The sequence below is a fragment of the Leucoraja erinacea genome, chromosome 27 (genome assembly GCF_028641065.1).
Source record: "Leucoraja erinacea ecotype New England chromosome 27, Leri_hhj_1, whole genome shotgun sequence".
In the NCBI taxonomy this organism is placed as follows: domain Eukaryota; kingdom Metazoa; phylum Chordata; class Chondrichthyes; order Rajiformes; family Rajidae; genus Leucoraja; species Leucoraja erinaceus.
The window spans coordinates 62497-84767 of record NC_073403.1 but is presented as its reverse complement, the minus strand read 5'-3'; the positions used below and the strand labels follow the sequence as shown (position 1 = coordinate 84767).

At 45.1% G+C, this 22271-nt stretch overlaps 1 protein-coding gene across 1 annotated transcript in view; it reads right to left on the bottom strand.

Moving 5' to 3' along the window:
* Positions 1 to 21775, bottom strand: part of coasy (CoA synthase) — a 32805-nt gene extending 11030 nt beyond the window's left edge. The window contains exons 1-5 of the mRNA XM_055656736.1: positions 21670 to 21775; positions 18825 to 19504; positions 16500 to 16714; positions 15550 to 15681; positions 8276 to 8465 (exon numbers count right to left, since the gene is read on the bottom strand). Coding sequence (XP_055512711.1) covers positions 8276 to 8465; positions 15550 to 15681; positions 16500 to 16714; positions 18825 to 19488 — 1201 coding nt within the window. The 5' untranslated portion in view covers positions 19489 to 19504; positions 21670 to 21775. The remainder of the gene's footprint in view (positions 1 to 8275; positions 8466 to 15549; positions 15682 to 16499; positions 16715 to 18824; positions 19505 to 21669) is intronic.
* Positions 21776 to 22271: the final 496 nt, after the last annotated feature.

Here is a 22271-nt window from a genome sequence, read left to right as displayed (position 1 = left end):
GTGGATTTGAAAACAAGAGCACTAATAAAATTGAACTTAGAAACATAGTAATAGAGTCATAGTATTAGAGTCATAACTTCATAGTATTAGTCAGATCTATGTAGCATGGAAAAGGGCCCTTTGGTTGTCTATGCCAACCAAGTTGGAACTTCTTTTCACAGGTTTCAGGACTCCATTTTCTTCTGAAGATTCAAGAGACTAATGGAATCTGGAACAAAAAACAGAAGACTGGAAGAAGCGGGTGGGTCAGGTAACAAGCATTGCAGGCAAATGGTGCACGTTGACCTTCCTGGTCAAGGCCCTGCATCAGGACTTACTTCCTTGTCACTCTGTCAACATTTCCTTCTCCTTTCATTGAGCATTCACTTGTATAATATTCAAATACTGAAAGTGTCATCAACTAGTATCCCAAAGATCAAAGCCAGTCCTAATCTTGCATAATGTAATGACTTTTAAATAAACTTATTAGAGGAGAAGGTACAGAATGCCCGCCTACAATCACTCTTGAATGGAACATCAATGGAAGGAAAATGCTGCAAACTTTAAGTTTAATTTGGCATCATGTTTGACACAAATATCATGGGTCAAAGGTCCTGCTCAGATTCAGATTCAGATTCAATTTTAATTGTCATTGTCAGTGTACAGTACAGAGACAACGAAATGCATTTAGCATCTCCCTTGAAGAGCGACATAGCAAACGATTTGAATAAAAAAAAAAAATAATAAGTGGGGGGGGGGGGGGGGTGGGGGGGGGGGGGGGGGGGGGGTGATTGGGGTCACCGAGGTACGTTGTTTAGTAGAGTGACAGCGGCCGGAAAGAAGCTGTTCCTCGACCTGCTGGTTCGGCAACGGAGAGACCTGTAGCGCCTCCCGGATGGTAGGAGGGTAAACAGTCCATGGTTGGGGTGAGAGCAGTCCTTGGCGATGCTGAGCGCCCTCCGCAGACAGCGCTTGCTTTGGACAGACTCAATGGAGGGGAGCGTGGAACCGGTGATGCGTTGGGCAATTTTCACCACCCTCTGCAATGCCTCCGGTTGGAGACAGAGCAGTTGCCATACCATACTGTGATGCAGTTGGTAAGGATGCTCTCGATGGTGCAGCGGTAGAAGTTCACCAGGATCTGAGGAGACAGATGGACCTTCTTCAGTCTCCTCAGGAAGAAGAGACGCTGATGAGCCTTCTTGATCAGAGTAGAGGTATTGTGGGTCCAAGAGAGGTCATCGGAGATGTTGACTCCCAGGAACCTGAAGCTAGAAACACGTTCCACCTCCGTCCCATTAATGTGGATGGGGGTGTGCGTGCCGCCTCTGGACTTCCTGAAGTCTACAATGAGCTCCTTGGTCTTCTGTGCTATATTGTGAAAAGAGGCATTGTGATGCAGCCTACAGAGCCGGTAACACAGCCGCTCTTCGATCTACCAGGACTGCACTGGAAAAAGGAATCAGGGCAGCGAAACGTGCCTACGCGGGGAAAATCCAGGGACACCTCTGTGACACAGGAGACACCAGGAGGATGTGGAAGGGAATCCAAACACTGACGGGGTACAAGGCAAGGCAGCAGGTAACTGACACGGACACTTCTCTCCCAAATGAACTGAACAACTTCTTTGCACGTTTTGATGCAGCAAACACCACACCCAAGGGGAGAGCCAGCCCCTGCTTACAAACCGACCGGCCAGTCCTGACCATAGACTCAATGGACACACGGAGAATCCTGTCTAAGGTCAACCCGTGGAAAGCAGTCAGACCCGCCAACATCCCAGGACGTGTGCTCAAGGAATGTGCTGAGGTGTTAGCAGATGTGCAACAGACATCTTTAACATCTCCTTTAGTCAAGCCATTGTCCCCACATGCCTCAAAACTTCCACAATAATCCCCATAGCGAAGAAACCAGTTGTTGCCTGCCTAAATGACTACCGCCCTGTTGCCCTGACCCCAATAATAATGAAGTGTTTTGAACGCCTGGTGAAATCCAACATTACTGCCAGCCTCCCCTCATCGTTAGACCCCCTCCAGTTTGCCTATCGCCCCAACCGTTCTACAGAGGATGCCATCTCTACCACGCTGCACACAGTACTCACGTATCTGGAAAACAAAAACACATACGCCAGAATCCTGTACATTGACTTCAGCTCAGCGTTTAACACCATCATCCCACAGAGACTTGTGGAGAAACTAACCCTGCTGGGCCTCAACACCACCCTGTGTCACTGGATCTTGGACTTTCTGACAGAGAGACAGCAGTCAGTCCGTGTTGGGAAGAACACTTCAGGCTTGATCACGCTGAGCACCGGCTCCGCTCAAGACTGTGTGCTCAGCCCGCTGTTGTTCACATTGCTCACACATGACTGTGCTGCCAGATTCAGGGACAATAAGATCATAAATTTCGGGGATGACACAACAGTGGTGGGACTCATCAGCGGAGATGACGAATCAATGTACAGGGAGGAAGTAAAACAACTAGTGGACTGGTGCGGCAAAAATAATCTAGAATTAAATGTCGACAAAACAAAGGAGATGGTTGTCGACTTCAGGAGGGCGCAGCCAAAGCATACACCCCTCAACATCAGTGGCACTACAGTGGAGAGAGTGGAGAGCATAAAGTTCCTCAGTGTGCAAATTACAGACAGTCTCACCTGGTCCAGGAACACCACTGGGACCGTCAAACGGGCCCATCAGTGACTGCACTTCCTGAGGAAACTCAAACAGGCCTCACTCCCCACCAACATCCTCAGGACTTTCTACAGGGGTACGGTGGAGTCTGTACTCACGTACTGCATAAATACGTGGTACTCCACCTGCAACTGCTCAGACAGGAAGGCTCTGCAGAGGGTAGTGAGGGGAGCAGAGAGGATCATTGGCGTCCTCCTACCCTCGGTACAAGAACTGTTCCAGAGCCGCTGTCTGAAAAAAGCTCAGAGAATTGCTAAGGACAAACTGCACCCCCTCCACATACACCTGGATCTCCTGCCATCAGGCAAGAGATATCGAAGCATCAAAGCCCGGACTACAAGACTGCTAAACAGCTTCCTACCACAGGCTGTGAGGCTGCTAAACAGTCACTTTGTACTCACAGTCACCTGATTCTGTGGCTTGGCATGGCCACTTTAATAACTGGCACTGGCCACTCAAATCAGCTGCCCCGGACATTTTTATGATTGGTTTTACTGTATTTAACGTTGTTGTTTTACCTGCTATTAACTATTTATACTGTTCCATCAGGGACTGGATTGTTTTTAGTGTTATTATGTGTGAAATGTTTTAAATTTCATGTGCGATGCTCCGGCATTTCCTGGGAAACGTCTTTTCATTTTGCACTGTACAACTGTTGCTTGCAAGATGACAATAAAGGTTGATTGATTGATTGATTGACAGCCAAGATCCAGAAACAGGCCATGCTGACTATCAATCTTAATCTCAATATGCTCTCATCAACTTAGCCATAGATTCCACCATTCACCTTCACATTAGGGGCAATATAAACCTGGCACCTGCACATTTCCAATTGGTCCCTGCAAACCTGTATTGTCCCTGCCTGCTTCAAAGTCTCCGTACCCAAAAAGCCAAGGATTACTGGTCTTAATGATTACAGGCCCGTCGCACTGACCTCTGTAATCATGAAGACCCTTGAAAGACTTGTTCTGGCCCACCTGAAAAATATCACAAACCCCCTGCTGGGCCCCCTGCAGTTTGCATACTGGGCAAATAGATCAGTGGATGACGCAGTCAACCTAGGCCTGTACTTCAACCTCCAGCACCTGACTGCCAGCGGACCTAAGCAAGGATTTTGTTTATGAATTTTAGCTCTGCATTTGTGCCAGAGCTACTACACTCCAAACTCTCCCAGTTGACTGGGCCTGAACCCCTCTGTCAGTAGATCATCAACTTCCTGACAGACAGGAAGCAGCATATGAGGCTGGGAAAGCACATCTCAGACCTTCTGACCCTCAGCATAGGAGCACCGCAAGGCTGCGTAGTCTCCCATCTCCTTTACCTCTCAACACCAACAACTGCACCTCCACTGACTCCGCTGTCAAGCTTCTCAAGTTTGCGGACGACACAACCCTGATCAGACTAATCCAGGATGGGGAGGAATCTGCCTACAGACAGGAAGTGACAAAGCTGGCATTCTGGTGCCTTCGTAACAACCTGGAGCTCAATGCTCTTAAAATAGTGGAATTGATAGACTTTAGGAGAGCTCCCCCTCCTCCCCCCATTCACCATCAACACCACCACAGTCATATCTGTGGAGTAATTTAAGTTCCTTGGAACCATCATCTCCAAGGACCTTAAATGGGAGGCCACCATCGACTCCACAGTCAAAAAGGCCCACAGAGGATGTACTTCCTGCGGCAGCTGAGGAAACACAATCTGCCACGGCCAATGATGGTCCAGTTTTATACTGCCATCATAGAGTCTGGCTTCACCTTCTCCATCATGGTCTGGTTTGGTTCAGCCACCAAGCACGACATCCAGAGGCTGCAGTCGATCAGCCGAGAAGGCTATTGGCTGCAACCTTCCCCCCATCGATGAACTGTACACTGCAAGGGCCAGGAAGAGAGCAGGTAAGACCATCTCTGACCCCTCTCACCCTGGCCACAAACTCTTTGAATCACTTCCCTCTGGAAGGCGACTCCGGACTGTCAAAGCCGCCACAGCCCGACATAAAAACTGATTTTTTTCCACGAGCAGTAGCTCTACTCTGTAACCTCCTTGTGCTTTGGTATTTTATTTAATTTTTCACATGTTTAAATTATAATATTTTATTTTTAATTGTCTCCTGTATATGATGTTGTCACTTGCGAGCAAAGCACCAAGGCAAATTCCTTTTATGTATACATACTTGGCTAATAAATGTATTCAATTCAATTCCTCGTATGTTGCTAAACATACTTGGCGAATAAAGTGTGATTTTGATTCTGATTCTGATTCAAGTGCAAGGCTAGGAAAGAGAGAATGCAATGGATGTCCTCTGGACCTGAGCAACACCACCAGCAGAATGAGGTGGGAGATTGCAACCTTCATGTGGTCCGTCCTGTTTCGATGAATGCAATCAACCTGGCGTGCACAATCAAATAAGATCAAATAGAACAAGTTGTCCTACAACTTTAGGCTGTGCACTCCATACGCAAGAAGAAGCAGAATGAGGAGGCAGCTGAAGGAGATAATTACACTCAGGAAAACCTGCATGAAGGCAAGTATGCTATATGCATTCTTTACTGCTCTTTCCACAATAAGGGAACCATTGACTTGGATCCCAAGATCCATCTGTACACCCATGCTGGTAAGGATCCTACAAAGTGGCGTAAGTAGTAGAGTTGCATCCTTACAGCGCCAGAGACCCGGGTTCCATCCTGACTACAGGTGCTGTCTGTGTGGAGATGGGACATTTTACGTTCTCCCTGTGACCCCATGGGCTTTCTCCAGGTGCTCTGGTTTTCCCCCACATTCCAGGTTTGTAGGCTTCTGTAAATTGTCCCGTGTATAAGATAGAACTAGTGTGTGATCGCTGGCCGCATGGACTGGTTGGGCCGAAGAGCCCATTTTCACACACCAGGGTCCTGTTTTTCCTGTCATGTTTTAACTTCAAAAACAATTCACTTTCTACTTGTCTGAGCTAAATTCCACCATGCCTATTTTCCAAGATGATCGGGATCCTGTGGTGACCTTAGGTAATATTTACAATCCATTTCGTCAATTTTGGCAAATAAGGTAAAAGGTTTCATTCATAGTTGATGGTTAGAATATAAAAGCTGCAACTATTAGACTGCACTTTGGGTATTGTGCATAGTTGTGTTCATGTACTATAGGAAGGATATGATTGCGCTGGAGAATATGCAGAGGACATTCTCCAGGATATTGCCTGGATTGGATTATCTAGAGCAAAGGTGACAGCAGAGTGATTTGATAATGATTTGTTAAATTACCAGACGCATTGATGGGGTAGAGTGTCAAAATATTTGCCCCGTGGATGGGGTAATCAAAAACAAGAGGGCATTTAAGTGACAAGTAGGTGATGTGTATTATATTCTATACTTCTAAATAGAGACAGAGTCTTACAACGTGGAATCATTTGGAACAACTTGCCCACACCGACCAACATGTCCTATCTACATGTCTCACCTGCTTGCCCATAACCCTCTAAACCTATTCCATCCATGTAAATGTCCAAATATTTCTTAAATGTTGCAATAGTCCCTGCCTTAACTACCTCCTCCGGTAGTTCATTCCATACACCCACCACCCTGTGTGTGAAAATGTTACCCCCCCCCCAGCTTCCTATCAAATCTTTCCCCCCTCACCTTAAACCTATGTCGACTGGTTCTTGATTCCCCTACTCGTGGCAAGAGACTCTGTGCATCTGCTTGATCTATTCCTAAAATGATCCTATAAACCTCAATAAGATCACCCTCTAATCATCCTGTGCTCCAAGGAATAGACCCAGCCTGCTCAACCTCTTCCTATAGTTCAGGTCCTCGGGTCCTGGCAACATCCTCATGAATCTTCTCTGCACCCTTTCCAACTTGACATCTTTCCTATAACATGGTGCCCAGAATTGAACACAATACTCAGCAACATCTTATACAACTGCGACCTGACCTCCCAACTTCTATATTCAGTGCTCTGACTAATGAAGCCTTTTTGATCACCCTATCTACCCGTGATGCCACTTTTCAATGAACTATGTACCTGTACTCCTAGATCCCCCTGCTTCACAATACTCCCCAGAGCCCTACCATTCAATGTGTAGGTTCTGCCCATGTTAGTTCTCCCAAAATGCAACACTTCACAGCACCAAACCCTGAGACACACCACTAGTCGCAGGTCTCCAGTCTGAAAAGCAACCTTTCACGATCACCCTCTGCTTCCTTCCATGAAGCCAATTTTTTTATCCGTTCAGCTATCGCTCCTGAATCCCATAGGTTCTAATCTTCCTGAGCAGCCTACCATTCAGAATCTTGTCGAATACCTTGCTGAAGTCCATGTGTACAACATCTGCGGCTCTGTCCTCATCAACCTTTTGGTCACATCCTCAAAACACTCAGATTCATGAGATACGACCTCCCACATACAAAACCATGTTGACTATCCTTAATCCTTGTCCATCTAAGTACATTGATATCCTATCGCTCAGAATACTCTCTAGTAACTTTCTGACCACAGATGTTATGCTCACTGACCTGTAGTTCCCAGCCTTTTCCCTGCAGCCCTTCATGAATAGAAGCACAACATTTGCCTCTCTCCAGTCTTCCTGCACCACGCCTGTATTTAATGTTGACTCATAGATCTCAGCGAGGGCTCCTGCAATTTCCTCTAGCTTCCCACAGCGTCCTTGGATATATCTGATCAGACCCAGGTGATTTGTTTATCTTCATATGCATCAGGTCCTTCTGCATCTCTGCGACCATATTACTGAATTAAACATTGAAAAAAATAATTTTGAAAAAGTATATGATAAGAAAGGTAGCAACTACATAAGAGATTAGTGTGCAAAATGAGAGCACATGGTATTGGGGGTAGGGTATTGACATGGGCAGGGAACTGGTTGGCAGACAGGAAGCAAAGAGTACGAATTAACGGGTCCTTTTCAGAATTGGAGGCAGTGACTAGTGGGATGCTGCACGGCTCAGTGCTGAGACTCCAGTTATTTACGATAAATATAAACGATTTAGACAAGGTAATTAAATGTAACATCTCCAAGTTTGCAGATGACACAAAGCTGGGTGGAGGATACTCTGAGGCCGCAGGGTGACAGATAGGTTGGGTGAGTGGAAGATGCATGGCAGATACATTATGTGCAGTTAGGGGCTATGGGTGAGTGGTGGAATATAGCTCTGGGGAATATGCTTGGGGAACCAGGCCTCCTGTGTGACTGGGACCCAACGGGTCCCACTTAGTCCAGTATGGCAATAAAACGCTCTTGACTCAATGAGAGTATACTTGATGGGCCGAATGGCCTAACACTTCTCCTCTAACTTATGAACCTCACACTTCACTCTATTGGAAACACAGCTTGCTGACAATCCCTGATTTGTGCAATTAGTTGTATGGGAATGCTGGGTTTGAACGTAAAAGTAGAAAGAATAGTGGAATAGAAATGAATAGTAACACTCCTACTACTTGTAAGAAACTTTAGGGAATGTGGGATTATCAAGGGCCACAACACCTGTTAAAATGCATAATGAGTGGTTCACAATAATGAATGCCTTAGAGCGGTTAAGTTTCATATTTTGCATTGTGTGAGCAAGTGGTAAATGATTCACACTTAAATATACCTTGCCCAAATTCCTGGATAATCTTCTGATGAGCAGGTTTGCCTGGTTTGTATGACTCATGACACACGGCATCAGCATTGATGGTAGTTGCTCCCATCCTCTGGAGGTGCTGCACAACCGATGTCTTTCCACTCCCCATGCACCCAGTCAGTCCAATCACATAGGGCATTGATGGCATTCTGGGATAATCCTGAAAACATATGAGGATGCAAATAAATATTTAAACTAAATTCATTTATGTATCAACATTTCAAAAGTATTTTATAATTTTGTCATCCCCTTAATTTCAGACTCAACATTGATATCTGATATCAGCAGCAAATTTATGTGTTGGATGGAGGAGCAAAATGCTCTTCCTCCTTTGCTCAACGTTAGAAAATATATATGATGCTCACACACTTAAAAAAGTGATGGCATACTTAAGGACATTTGCCAACAAGGAAATAAGGAGGGCAAAAAGGCGACAGGAGGTAGCTTGGAAGATGACATGAAGGAAAAGCCAAAGAGATTTTCTAAGTACATCAAGGGAGAGGGACTATCTAGAGAGAGATTAGGGCCGCTCAGAAACCAAAAGGGTCATCTTGTGGAGCCGCAGGAGATGGGCCAGATCCTCAATAAGTATTTCTCCTCTGTCTTCATTCATAAGGACTGGGGAACTTGGGATTGTTAATGGAGATGTCATGAGGACAGTCATCCTTACGCCAAGGAGGTGCTGCACGTCCCAAGGTGTACAAAGGTAGATAAATCTCCCTGGCCTGATCATATATATCCTTGGACACTGTAGGAAGCTAGAGAAGAAATAGCGGGTGTCCTAGCGAGGATATACGAATCATCATTAGATATGGGATAGGTGCCGGAAGACTGGAGGGCATCTATTAAGTAAGGGCTGTGGCGAAAAGCCTGGGAACTATAGGTCAGTGAGCCTTACATCTGTGGTAGGCAAGTTACTGGAGAGGATTCTGAGGGATAAGATGAATGAATCAATAAGTTTATTGGCCAAGTATTCACATACAAAGAATTTCCCTTGGTGCTCCACTCACAAGTGACAACATGACATATAGTGAGTTAGGAATGACACATAAAACATTAATAATAAACCCAAAAGATATATGCATTTGTATAGGCAGTGACTGATTAGGGATGGTCAGCATTGTTTGAACGTGGGAGATTGTATCTTAAGAATCTGATTTTCTAAGAAGTGACCAAAAGGTTGATGAGGGAAAAGGCATAGACAATATCTATATAGATTTCAGCAAAGCATTTGATAAGATTCCACATGGTCGGATGATCTGAAAGATTACATCGCATGGGATCCAGGGAGAGCTAACTGATTGGATAGAGAATCGGCTACATGGAAGGAAGCAGAGGGTGGTGGCGGAAGGTTGTTTTTCCAGACTGGGGGCCTATTGCTGTGTACCTCAGGGATCGGTGCTGGGCCTATTGCTGTGTATGGTTTGTATCAACAGGTTAAATGAGAATGTAAAGGCATGATTAGTAAGTAACCTCCATTCTATAGACTCCATTTATACCTCATGCTGCCTCGATAATGCCAGCAGCATAATCAAGGACGAGTCGTACACTGACCATTCTATCTTCTCCTCTCTCTCATCAGGCAAAAGGTATCGAAGTGTGAAAACACACACCATCAGATTCGGGAACAGTTTCCTCCCAGCTGTAATCAGGCAACTGAATCATCGTACTGCAATCAGAGCAGTGTTGTACTACCATCTACCTCTTTGATGACCCTTGGACTATCCTCGATCAGAATTTGCTGGCTTTACCATGCACTAAATGCTATTCCCTTATCATGTATCTATACACTGTAAATGGGTCGATTGTAATCATGTATTATCTTTCAAGAGTCAAGTGTTTTATTGTCATGTGTCCCAGAAAGGACAATGAAATTCTTGCTTGGTGCAGCACAACAAAATATGTAAACATAATACAGAACAGGAGTTAAAAGTTCAGTGTGCCTATATACCATAGACCATATATGTACACAATAAATAAACAGATAAAGTGCAATAGACTGTGATTGTTCAGCGCTTGTTTGATGTCGTGTTTAATAGCCTGATGGCTGTGGGGAAGAAGCTGTTCTTGAACCTGGATATTCCATATTTCAAGCTCCTGTACCTTCTTCCCAATGGCAACGGAGAGATGAGTGTGTGGCCAGGATGGTGTGGGTCTTTGATGATGCTGGCTGCCCTTTTTGAGGCAGTGACTGTGATAGATCCTTCGATGGTGGGGAGGTCAGAGCCGATGATGGATTAGGCAGTGGTCATAACTTTCCGCATTCTTTTCCGCTCCTGGACATTCACGTTGCCGAACCAAACCATGATGCAACCAGTCAGCATGCTCTCTGCTGTGCACCTGTAGAAGTTCGAGAGAGGTTCCTTGACATACTAACTCTCCGTAATCTTCTCAGGGAGTAGAGGTGATGAAGTGTCTTCTTTATAACTGCATCAGTGTGCTGGAACTAGGAAAGATCTTCGGAAATATGCACACCCAGGAATTTGAAGTTCTTGACCCTTTCCACCATCGTCCCATTGATATAAACGGGATTGTGGGACCCCATCCTACCCCTTCCAAAGGCCACAATCAGTTCCTTGGTTTTGCTGGTGTTGAGAGCCAGGTTGTTGTGTTGGCACCATTTGGTCAATCGGTCGATCTCACTTCTCTACTCTGACTCATCGCCATCAGTGATTCGTCCCACAACAGTGGTGTCGTAGGCGAACTTGATGATGGACTTCGCGCTATGTCCGGCTACATAGTCATGAGTATAGAGTGAGTACAGCAGGGGGCTGAGCACGCAGCCTTGAGGTGCTCCCGTGCTGATTGTTATCGAGAATGACACATTTCCACCAATACGGGCAGACTGTGGTCAGTGGATGAGGAAGTCGAGGATCCAATTGCAGAGGGATGCGCAGAGACCCATATCCATGAGCTTAGAAACGGGCTTGGAGGGGATGATGGTATTAAATGCTGGGCTGTAGTCTATGAATAACAACCTGACATATGAGATCTTGTTGTCCAGAGTAGAGTAGAGATCCAGTGAGATTGCATCCACCGTTGACCTGTTGTGGCGGTAAGCGAACTGCAGTGGGTCGAGGTTCTTGTCGAAGTAGGAGTTGATATGCTTCATAATCAACCTCTCAAAGCACTTTGTCACCACAGACGTTAGTGCCACTTGTCGATAGTCGTTCAGGCACGTCACCTTGCTCTTCTTGGGCACCGGCAATATTGATGCCCTTTTAAAGCAGGTGGGAATCTCAGACCTCAGAAGTGAGAGGTTGAAAATGTCCGTAAAAACTCCAGCCAGTTGGTCTGCACAGGCTTTTAGAACACTACCGGGTATACCATCAGGACCAGGAGCTTTCTGAGGGTTCACCCCTCTGAAGGATCTTCTTCTGTCGGCCTCTGTGACTGTGACTGAAATACTATCACGGCGAATGGTGGCTCGGGAAGGCACATCAGTGTTCTCACTATCTACTGACTGGTTAGCACGCAACAAAAAGCTTTTCACTGTATCTCGGTACACGTGACAATAAATTAAACTGAACTTGTACAAGACATTGGTGAGCCTGCATTTGGAGTGTTTAGTTTTGGTCACCCTCCTCCATAAAGGAAGAATGCCTTTATGTTGGAAAGAGTGCAGAGAAGATTTATGAGGATGTTGCTGCGATTGAGCTGTAGGGAAAGGCTTGGTAGGCTCAGATTTTATTCCTGAGAGCGAAGGAGGCTGAAAGATGATTTTGTAAAGGTATATAAGAATATGAGGGGAATAGATACGATGAATGCACAGAGCCTTTCACCCAGAGTAGGGGAATCAAAAACCAGAGGACATAGTTTTAAGATGAGAGAGAAAAGATTGAATAGGAACCTCAGGGGCAACGTTTTAAACACAGGTGGGTGTATGGAATGAGCTGCCCGAGGTGGTTGTTTAAGCAGGTACTATAACAACATTTAAAACATATTTGGGCAGAGACATTGATAGGAAAGTGTTGGAGATACAGTGCCCTCCATAATGTTTGGGGAAAAGACCTACGATTTATTTATTTGCCTTTGTAATCCACAATTTGAGATTTGTAATAGAAAAAAATCACATGTGGTTAAAGTACACATTGTCAGATTTTAATAAAGGCCATTTTTGTACATTTTGGTTTCACCATGTAGAAATTACAGCTGTGCTTATACATGGTCCCCCCATTTCAGGGCACCATAATGTTTGGGAAACATGGCTTTACGAGTGTTTGTAATTGTTCAGATGTGTTTAAATGCCTCATTAATGCAGGTATATGAGAGCCTCAGCACCGAGCCTTTCCTCCAGTCTTTCCATCACCTTTGGAAACTTGTATTGCTGTTTATCAACATGAGTACCGAAGATGTGCCAATGAAAGTCAAAGAAGCCATTATGAGACTGAGAAACAAGAATAAAACTGTTAGAGACATCAGCCAAACCATAAGCTTACCAAAATCAACTGTTTGGAACATCATTAAGAAGAAAGAGAGCACTGGTTAGCTTTACTAATCGCAAAGCGACTGACAGGCCTAGGAAGACCTCCACAGGCGATGACATAAGATTTCTCTCTATAATAAAGAAAAATCCCCAAACACCAGTCCGACAGATGAGAAACACTCTACAGGAGTCAGGTGTGGATTTGTCAATGACCACTGTCTGCAGAAGACTTCATGAAAAAAAATACATAGGCAACATTGCAAGATGCAAACCACTGGTTAGCTGCAAAAATAGGATGGCCAGGTTAGTTTGCCAAGTAGTACTTAAAAGAGCAACCACAGTTCTGGAAAAAAAGGTCTTGTGGACAGATGAGACGAAGAGGCCAGTTCATTGGCTATATTTAATATTTACGAGGGAGTTAGATGTCGCCCTTGTGGTTAAGGGGATCAGAGGGTATGGAGAGAAGGCATGTACGGGATACTGAGTTGGATGATCAGCCATGATCATATTGAATGGCGGTGCAGGCTCGAAGGGCCGAATGGCCTACTCCTGCATCTAATTTCTATGTTTCTATTAACTTATATCAGAGTGATGGCAAGAGCAAAGTATGGAGGAGAGAAGGAACTGCCCAAGATCCAAAGCATACCATCTCATCTGTGAAACACAGTGGTGGGGGTGTTATGGCCTGGACATGTATGGCTACTGAACATATTGGCTCACTTATCTTCATTGATGATACAATTGTGGATGGTAGCAGCATAATGAATTCTGAAGTGTATCTGCACGTTCAAACAAATGCCTCAAAACTCATTGGTCCTAAATGAGTTTAGAAGGAGACTAGCCCGGTGCTTTGGGGGCTAGTGCCCTTCAGTTTTCTCTTCAGCATATAAAAGGCATGTTCAATTGGGTTCAGATCAGGTGATTGACTTGGCCACTCGAGAATTGACCATTTTTTAGCTTTGAAAAACTCCTTTGATGCTTTAGCAGTATGTTTGGGATCATTGTTTTGCTGTAGAATGAACCGCCGGCCAATGAGTTTTGAGGCATTTGTTTGAACTTGAGCAGATAGGATGTGTCTATACACTTCAGAATTCATTATGCTACTACCATCAGCAGTTGTATCATCAATGAAGATAAGTGAGCCAGTACCTTCAGCAGCCATACATGGCCAGGCCACAACAATCCCACCACCGTGTTTCACAGATGAGGTGGTATGCTTTGGATCTTGGGCAGTTCTTTCTCTCCTCCATACTTTACTCTTGCCATCACTCTGATATGTTAATCTTTGTCTCATCTGTCCACAAGCCTTTTTTTCCAGGCTGTGGTTGCTCTTCCAAGTACTTGGCAAACTGTAACCTGGTCATCCTATCTTTGCAGCTTACCAGTGGTTTGCATCTTGCAGTTTAGCCTCTGTATTTCTGTTCATGATATCTCCTGCACAGTGGTCATTGACAAATCCACACCCGACTCCTGAAGAGCGTTTCTGATCTGATGGACAGGTGTTTGGGGATTTTTCTTTATTGAGTATGTAGACATTACAACTTTCTGCAATTTGTTACAGTCTTGGGTAGAGCTGTTCCCAAACTAATCTTTGTTGTATCCCGATAGGATACTTCCTACAAAGCATCTGTGGCAGTTGAGGTTAGTTTTATGTATGTTTAAGAAATTTGAGTGCTAATGAAGATTAATTTGTGTTAAACCTTGCTTTACAGTCTCTGTTAGGTATGTCAGTTGGAAACCTGAGAGATAATAGGGACAACAAGAAAGACAGGACTTTATCAAGCAATATTCTTGATGGAAATAAATAATGGAGAGAAGTTTTAGAGTCAGAGCATGGAAACAAGCCCTTCAGCCCAACTCTTCTATGCCAACTAAGATGTCCCATCTAAGCTAATCCTATTTTCTCGTTTTCAAGAGAGTTAGATTTAGCTCTTAGGGCTAACAGAATCAGGGGATATAGGGAAAAAGCAGGAACGGGGTACCGATTCTGGATGATCACCCATGATCATATTGAATGGCTCGAAGGGCCAAATGGCCTATTCCTGCACCTATTTTCTAACTGTCTCTTAAATGTTTGGATAGTCCCAGCCTCAACACCTCATCAACAAGGTGTCACAGTTTAAGGATAATGGGGAAGTCTTTTAGGACCAAGATGCGAAAAACATTTTTCACAGAGAGTGGTGAATGTGGAATTCTCTGCCACAGAAGGTAGTTGAGGCCAGTTCATTGGCTATATTTAAGAAGGAGTTAGATGTGGCCCTTGTGGCTAAAGGGATCAGGGGGTATGGAGAGAAGGCAGGTACAGGATACTGAGTTGGATGATCAGCCATGATCATATTGAATGGCTGTGCAGGCTCGAACGGCCGAATGGCCTACTCCTGCACCTATTTTCTATGTTTCTATCTGGCAGCTTGTTCCATACACCCACCGTGTTACCCCTCAGATTCCTATTAAATCTTTTTCCCACCTTGAACCTATGTTCTCTGTTCCTCGATTCCCTTACTCTGGGCAAGAGACTCTGTGCATCTACCCGATCCATTCCTCTCATGATTTTGTACACCTCCATAAGATCATCCCTCATCCTCCTGCAGTCCAAGGATAGAGATCCTGCCTACTCAACCTCCCTATCGTTCACACCCTCTAGACCTGGCAACATCCTCGTAAATCTTCTCTGAACCCTTTCAAACCTGACAATATATTTCCTATAACAGATGGCACCGTACCAATACAACCCAGCAGCAACAAATACAGCAGCAGTACTAATCTCAGCACCAATAGACTCTGTGATGTTGTCCTGAAAGACTGTAGTGGCACTTACTTTGGGAGGTATAAGCAAAGATCCTAACAGTCGCTTTCTGAGTGTGGATGAACTGATTTTTTCTTCCTCATTGTGTGTGTGATGGACATCTTTAATCAGACTGATCTTATGCAATACCAACTCTTGTAGATCCTGAAAAAAAAAACGATTAGATTTTTTAACCATACAGAGAACAGATCTAAAATACAGGAAGCAGCAATGTTACTACAATGGGAAGGATATCAGCAAATAGCAATAACACACAAAAGGCTTGGGCCTGCTGCCCTTGTTTATTTAAGTGGTAGAAGTTATGAATCTGCTGCTGTTAGAGACATGGCAATTACTAAGACCCACCCAAAGAGCACGCCTCGCACTCACCCACACAGAGCCTTACACACTCACCCATCACAATAGACAATAGGTGCAGGAGTAGGCCATTCGGCCCTTCGAGCCGGCACTGCCATTCAATGTGATCATGGCTGATCATCTCCAATCAGTACCCCATTCCTGCCTTCTTCCCATATCCCCTGACTCCACTATCTTTAAGAGTTTGACCTAGCTCCCTCTTGAAAGTATCCAGAGAACCGGCCTCCACCACCCTCTGAAGCAAAGAATTCCAGACTCACAACTCTCTGTGAAAAAGAATCACTCTCACCCAGAGCCTTACACGCTTACCCTTCACACACTCACCCAATGAGTGCCTCTCACGCGCGTCCCTCCCCCCCCCCCCCCCCCACAGACACATGCTCAGAGTCCCTCACACATTCTGAAAGGACGGAATACAACTTCTCCACTTTTCATAACAAAAGAACTTCTGTGGTATTGTGATGCATCTTTGGCTGTGTGTTAATATGGTCATGTAACTTTAACAAAGATTGGTGTAACCAAAGACCTTTAGGACATTTCACAAAAGTTAAAACATTTTAAATTGTTGTTCTGTGTTTTAGAAATGTCCTTTGTTGTCTACGTACATTTTCTTGTCGCTTCCGGTTCACTGCTTCTCCACCCTTTTGGGTTTCATCACTAACAACAATACACTTCAGTTTCGAATCAGTAATAGATGGTCCATAGCGTTCTCTCAGAGAAACAAGCTCGTATTGTACAGCAGGATTCACATCCAAAAGGAACTCCCTAACCTTCTTCACACGATCTTGGTACGGTTCAATCAACTCCTTCAGTACTTTATCTGCAATGAACATAACATTTTGTTAAACATAGACACTAAAGGCTGGAGTAACTCAGCAGGATAGGCAGGATCTCTGGATAGAAGGAACGGGTGACGTTATGGGTTGAGACATTTCTTCAGTCTGAGAGTCAGGGGAGGCCAATTCACTGGATGTTTTCAAGAGAGATTTAGCTCTTAGGGCCAAGGGAATCAAAGAATATGGGGAAAAAGCAGCAATGGGGTGCCGATTAAAGATGATCAGCCATGATCATATTGAATGGCGGTGCTGGCTCGAAAGGCCGAATGGCTTGCTCCTGCACCTATTTTTCTATGTTTCTATGACTCGGATATATCGGCGAGACCAAGCGCAGGCTCGGTGATCGTTTCGCTGAACACCTCTGCTCAGTCCACCTAAACCTACCTGATCTCCCGGTTGTTAAACAATTTAACTTCCCCCTCCCATTCCCACACTGATGTTTCTATCCTGGGCCTCCTCCATTGTCAGAGTGAGGCCCAGTGCAAATTGGAGGAACAGCACCTCATATTTCGCTTGGGCAGCTTGCATCCCAGCAGTATGAATTCAAGCTTCAAGTAACCTTTGCTTTCCCTCTCTCCATCCCTCCCCCACCGCAGTTCTCTGTCCCTGATTACATTTTATCTGTTTGTTTTGTTGTCAGCTTCTCCTAACTAACAACGATCTATTCTACATTTTCCTTGATCTTCATCTCTTTTGATCTCTTACATTTTATCTCTGTTACTCCCTCTCCCTTGAAGTTCAGTCTCCAGGGTCTCGACCCGAAACATCACCCATTCCTTCTATCCAGAGATGCTGCCTGAGTTACTTCAGCATTTTGGGTCTATCTTCTTTTAACCGCCGTGATAGCGATGTTTTCAAACACACTGAAAAGTATGGTGGTCTTAATTAACATTGGAAAGCCAGTAAACTTAGCTTCATTAAACTGAGTATTTTGGTTGGCTAGTTAGCTAGAATGAAGTAATGTTTTATGAAACAGTTTCAAAAAATGTTTGTGGAAGTCCCAGACCAACTGATGCTGATGGAATAAAACCTACTGAATACCGAACAGGAGAAGGTATGAAGGGTATAATGTTGAAATCTGAGGGTAGCAGAGAGCTTAGAAGTCTGGTAATCTATTGAGTACGGGGTGGGGAAAGAAAAGTACAATTAAAATTGATGTTGATAGGATTGTGGAATGGGCAGTCTGGTGGCACAAAAGGTTTTGCTGCCCAAACAGATGTTTATTCTCAGCATTCTGTGATTTATCTTCAGATTTCCATTATTTTTCAAGAGTTAACACATCGTACCTCAACAAAGCAGGACATATTTAGAAAATTGCGTACTGGTACAGTCTCCCTACCCAAGAAATATAGTTGCCATTGCGGCAGTGCTATAAATATTCACCAGATTGATTACTAAAATGGCATGGGGGATGGCAGAGGGAGGGAAAATTGTAGGGTTGTGTCCTATGAGGACAGAATACATAAATCAGGCTTACAAAATCAAACAGTAAGGAAACAGGTCCTTTGACCGAACTCATCGACATGTGAGAGAGACACACATAAACAGGCAGGAAACTGAAGGATTATACACCATGCTGGCAGTTTAAAACACCATTGAGGTTGCCAAACATTTTAGACCGAAGGAACCATTCCTATACCTTACTGTTCTATGGACAACGTTTCTCGGAAAGGCATCTCATAAACACACAATCTCTCAAAACGAATGACAGGAATAGGAGGCACTTGGAATCGCCTGGAGGTTTGTCTTCAAGTCAAATTGGAAACATATCAGCATTCATTCAGTGATTGGAGTGGTTGGAGTACAAAAATGTTAAAATTTAGTCCAACATTACAATATCAGCCAATTAATTTCACAATTAAATAAAGTGCTCCAGTACTATCCAACACTTCACTTTTAGACCTTTTAGCTCTTTGAGGTATAGATTTTCAAAGCAAATTCAAATGACTTGAAGGGCCGAATGGCCTCCTCCTGCACCTATTGTCTATTGACTGCCATCGTGATCACTCACAGAATATAAGGTGTATCTTGACAATTTGACAACAGGCTGAATTAAACCGAATAAATATACTGGTAGATGCACTTGATACTCACTATTTAGTAATTCGCCATCAGACACTCCAATTAATAAACGTTTTCTTGTAAGAAGGCATGACATACTGAGAAGGATCTTGTGAGCACAGTGGAGTCGGTCGAAGGTGCCCCCTAATACAACATCACTGTAGTTTGGAATACTTTCACACAGACTGGAATCCTCCATATCAGGGCAGAGATTTTCTGTATCGTCAACCCCACATGGTAAAAACATGCCCCTCAAGTTGGGTTTGCAAGTGTAGCAGCTCAGGATATATTTTTCCAAACATTGCATAACTAAATTGGATTGATTTAAGTCTACGACACTGTAGTCTGTTAGGACTACCTCCGGTGGTTCTGAAAGCGTTTGGACTGATGAAAATGGTCGTTGAGCTGTGCAATGATTTTTAATATTTGAAAGAACCACCCTGACATCAAGGTAACCGCAAACATTTGAACTTTTTGCATATAGATGTGTCAGTATTTGGGACACCTCCCGATTTGCTGGAATGTAAGCTGGAGCAAGTTGAATGTAATTTCCTGCAAGTCCCAAACCAGGGTGTAAGTGAACATATAAAATATGTTCCACAATTTTAGCAGCTGCTGCCAGGACTGGAGCAATACGTGATGGAATAAGGGGAAGTGGAGATGTTAAAACAAGAATCCCAGTCCGAAACATCGCCATCGTATCTGTCTGCTACCTGGAAGGGAAGTGATAAAAAAAAGTTAGTTTTGCAATTTGAAAAGCTTTTATTCCTCTTGAGACATAGATGACTGGCAAGGATGGAAGGTTTTTTTTTTTTGCAACGCCATTTACTTGTTGAGCTGTGGAAATAATTTTGGACCACTTATGTAAACCATCAAAACATTGTAGCTAATCTGTATTGTCTAAGAGAGACTTGATGGAGCTGTACGTTGCCACATCCTTTATTTCTCTTGTTTTCTGTCTTTTGTTAACTGTATGTTTTAGTGTATCTTTAGTTTTATATTATGTGGGGTATGGGAAACGTATTTAAAACATCTTTCCTTGCCGGAGATGCAACTTTTCCCGTATCGTATCTCAGTCGGCATTGCGGTCTAACATCGTGGCGCTGACGGTCCCTTTGCTGGGGATCGACTTCAGGATCTCCAACCGCGGGAGCCTGCAAACTTAATATCATGGAGCTTGCGATCCCTTTGTCAGGGATTGACTTTGGGAGCACCAACCGCAGGAGCTTCGACCACCCCGATCGCGGGAGCTTCGATCGCCGGCTGTGGGAGCTTCGATCGCCCCGACTGCAGATGGTTTAACTGCCCCGACCGCGGGAGAAAAGAAGATTATTGTCTTCCATCATGGTGCGCTGTAGTGGATGTTTATGTTAATTTTTATGTAGATGTATGTCTTGTTGCTTTTTTGGTATGACTATGACAAATAAATTAATTACAGTTACAATTACAATAATCAACACACATACACACACTAAAGCAAATTGAGAGATAGCGTATAACAAGCAGGTTACGCTAGAATTGTACCAACACAGTTCAAGCACTGTGTATAAATTTGGCTGCCACATTAGAAGAGATTCAATTACTCCAGAAGTGGAGATTTGACTATTTTGTTAGCGCTGGAAACGTTTAGCATTGAGGAAAGATGGCATAGGCTGCAGTTACTGCCTTTGAAGCAAAGGAGACCGAAGGCAGTTGATTGAGGTGTAAAACGTTGTCATTCTCAGCCTCTACTTCAAGAAAAACAGACACCAGCCATCTAGTCACAACTCCAAGACAGTCTCCTTATGACGTGTTCCCTCAAGCAACGTCCTGGTGAATCCAGAGAGGAGGAGGGCATAAGGTCATGAGTGATAGCAGTAGAATCACGCCATTCGGCCCAACAAGATAGATAAATGTGCGGATATCCACTTTGGCGGCAAAAACAAGGGGGCAGATTATTATCTCAATGGGGTTAGGTTACGTAAGGGGGAGGTGCAGCTAGACCTGGGCGTCCTTGTACACCGGTCACTGAAAGTTGACTTACAGGTACAGCAGGCAGTGAAGAAAGCTAATGGAATGTTGGCCTTTATAACAAGAGAATTTCAGTATAGGAGTAAAGAGGTTCTTCTGCAGTTGCATAGGGCTCTGGTGAGACCACATCTAGAGTATTGTGTACAGTTTTGGTCTCCTAATTTGAGGAAGGACATCCTTGTGATTGAGGCAGTGCAGCTTAGGTTCACGAGATTGATCCCTGGGGTGGCGGGACTGTCATATGAGGAAAGATTGAAAAGACTGGGCTTGTATTCACTGGAGTTTAGAAGGATGAGGGGGGTCTTATAGAAACATATAAAATTATAAAAGGACTGGACAAGCTAGATGCAGGAAAAATGTTCCCAATGTTGGGCGAGTCCAGAACAAGGGGCCACAGTCTTAGAATAAAGGGGATGTCATTTAAGGCTGAGGTGAGAAAAAACGTTTTCACCCAGAGTTGTGAAGTTGTGAATTCCCTGCCACAGAGGGCAGTGGAGGCCAAATCACTGGATGGATTTATGAGAGAGTTAGATAGAGCTCTAGGGGCTAGTGGAGTCAAGGGATATGGGGAGAAGGCAGGCACAGGTTATTGATAGGGGACGATCAGCCATGATCGCAATGAATGGCGGTGCTGGCTCGAAGGGCCGAATGGCCTCCTCCTGCATCTATGTTTCTAAGTCTATTCCGCCATTCAATCATGGCTGATCTGTCTCTCCCTCCTAATCCCATTCTCCCGCCTTCTCCCCATAACCACTGACATCCGCACTAATCAAGGGGGATGGGGGAAACGACCCGCATTGAGTAGCAGCGGCTGGGCCCGGACGCCCGGTGCTGCGGAGAGTAGAGGAGAGACTCGGGCCCGTTGTACCTGCGGCCGCCGCCCATCGCCCGGCTAGGCCCGGGTCACGTGAGGTCACGGTGCCGCACCAACAACATCCGGGTGGACCTCATCGTCACTTCCCGCGGGGCGGGGCGAGCGGGGCGGGGAATGGAGGAGGAGGAGGGGCGGGGCGAGCGGGGCGGGGGCGAGCGGAGGGGGCGGGGCGAGGCGAGCGGGGCGGGGCGAGGAATGGAGGAGGAGGAGGGGCGGGGCGAGCGGGGCGGGGCGAGCGGAGGGGGCGGGGCGGGCGAGGCGGGGGGCGGGGCGAGGAATGGAGGAGGGGGAGCGGAGGGGGCGGGGCGAGCGGAGGGGGCGGGGCGGGGCGAGCGGGGCGGGGCGAGCGGAGGGGGGGGGGGCGAGGAATGGAGGAGGGAGCGGAGGGGGCGGGGCGAGGTGGGGCGGGACGAGGAATGGAGGAGGAGGGGAGAGAGGGGGGGCGGGGAGGGCGGGGAGTAGAAGACAAAACGCAGTGACAGCGACTGTAGTTGGAGAGAGCTCGAGTTCCAGAAATGGGTAAACCAGCGATATGGAATAAAAAACAAAATCCTGCATCACTTATAACAACAAATGTAAAGCGCAGCAGTTTATAA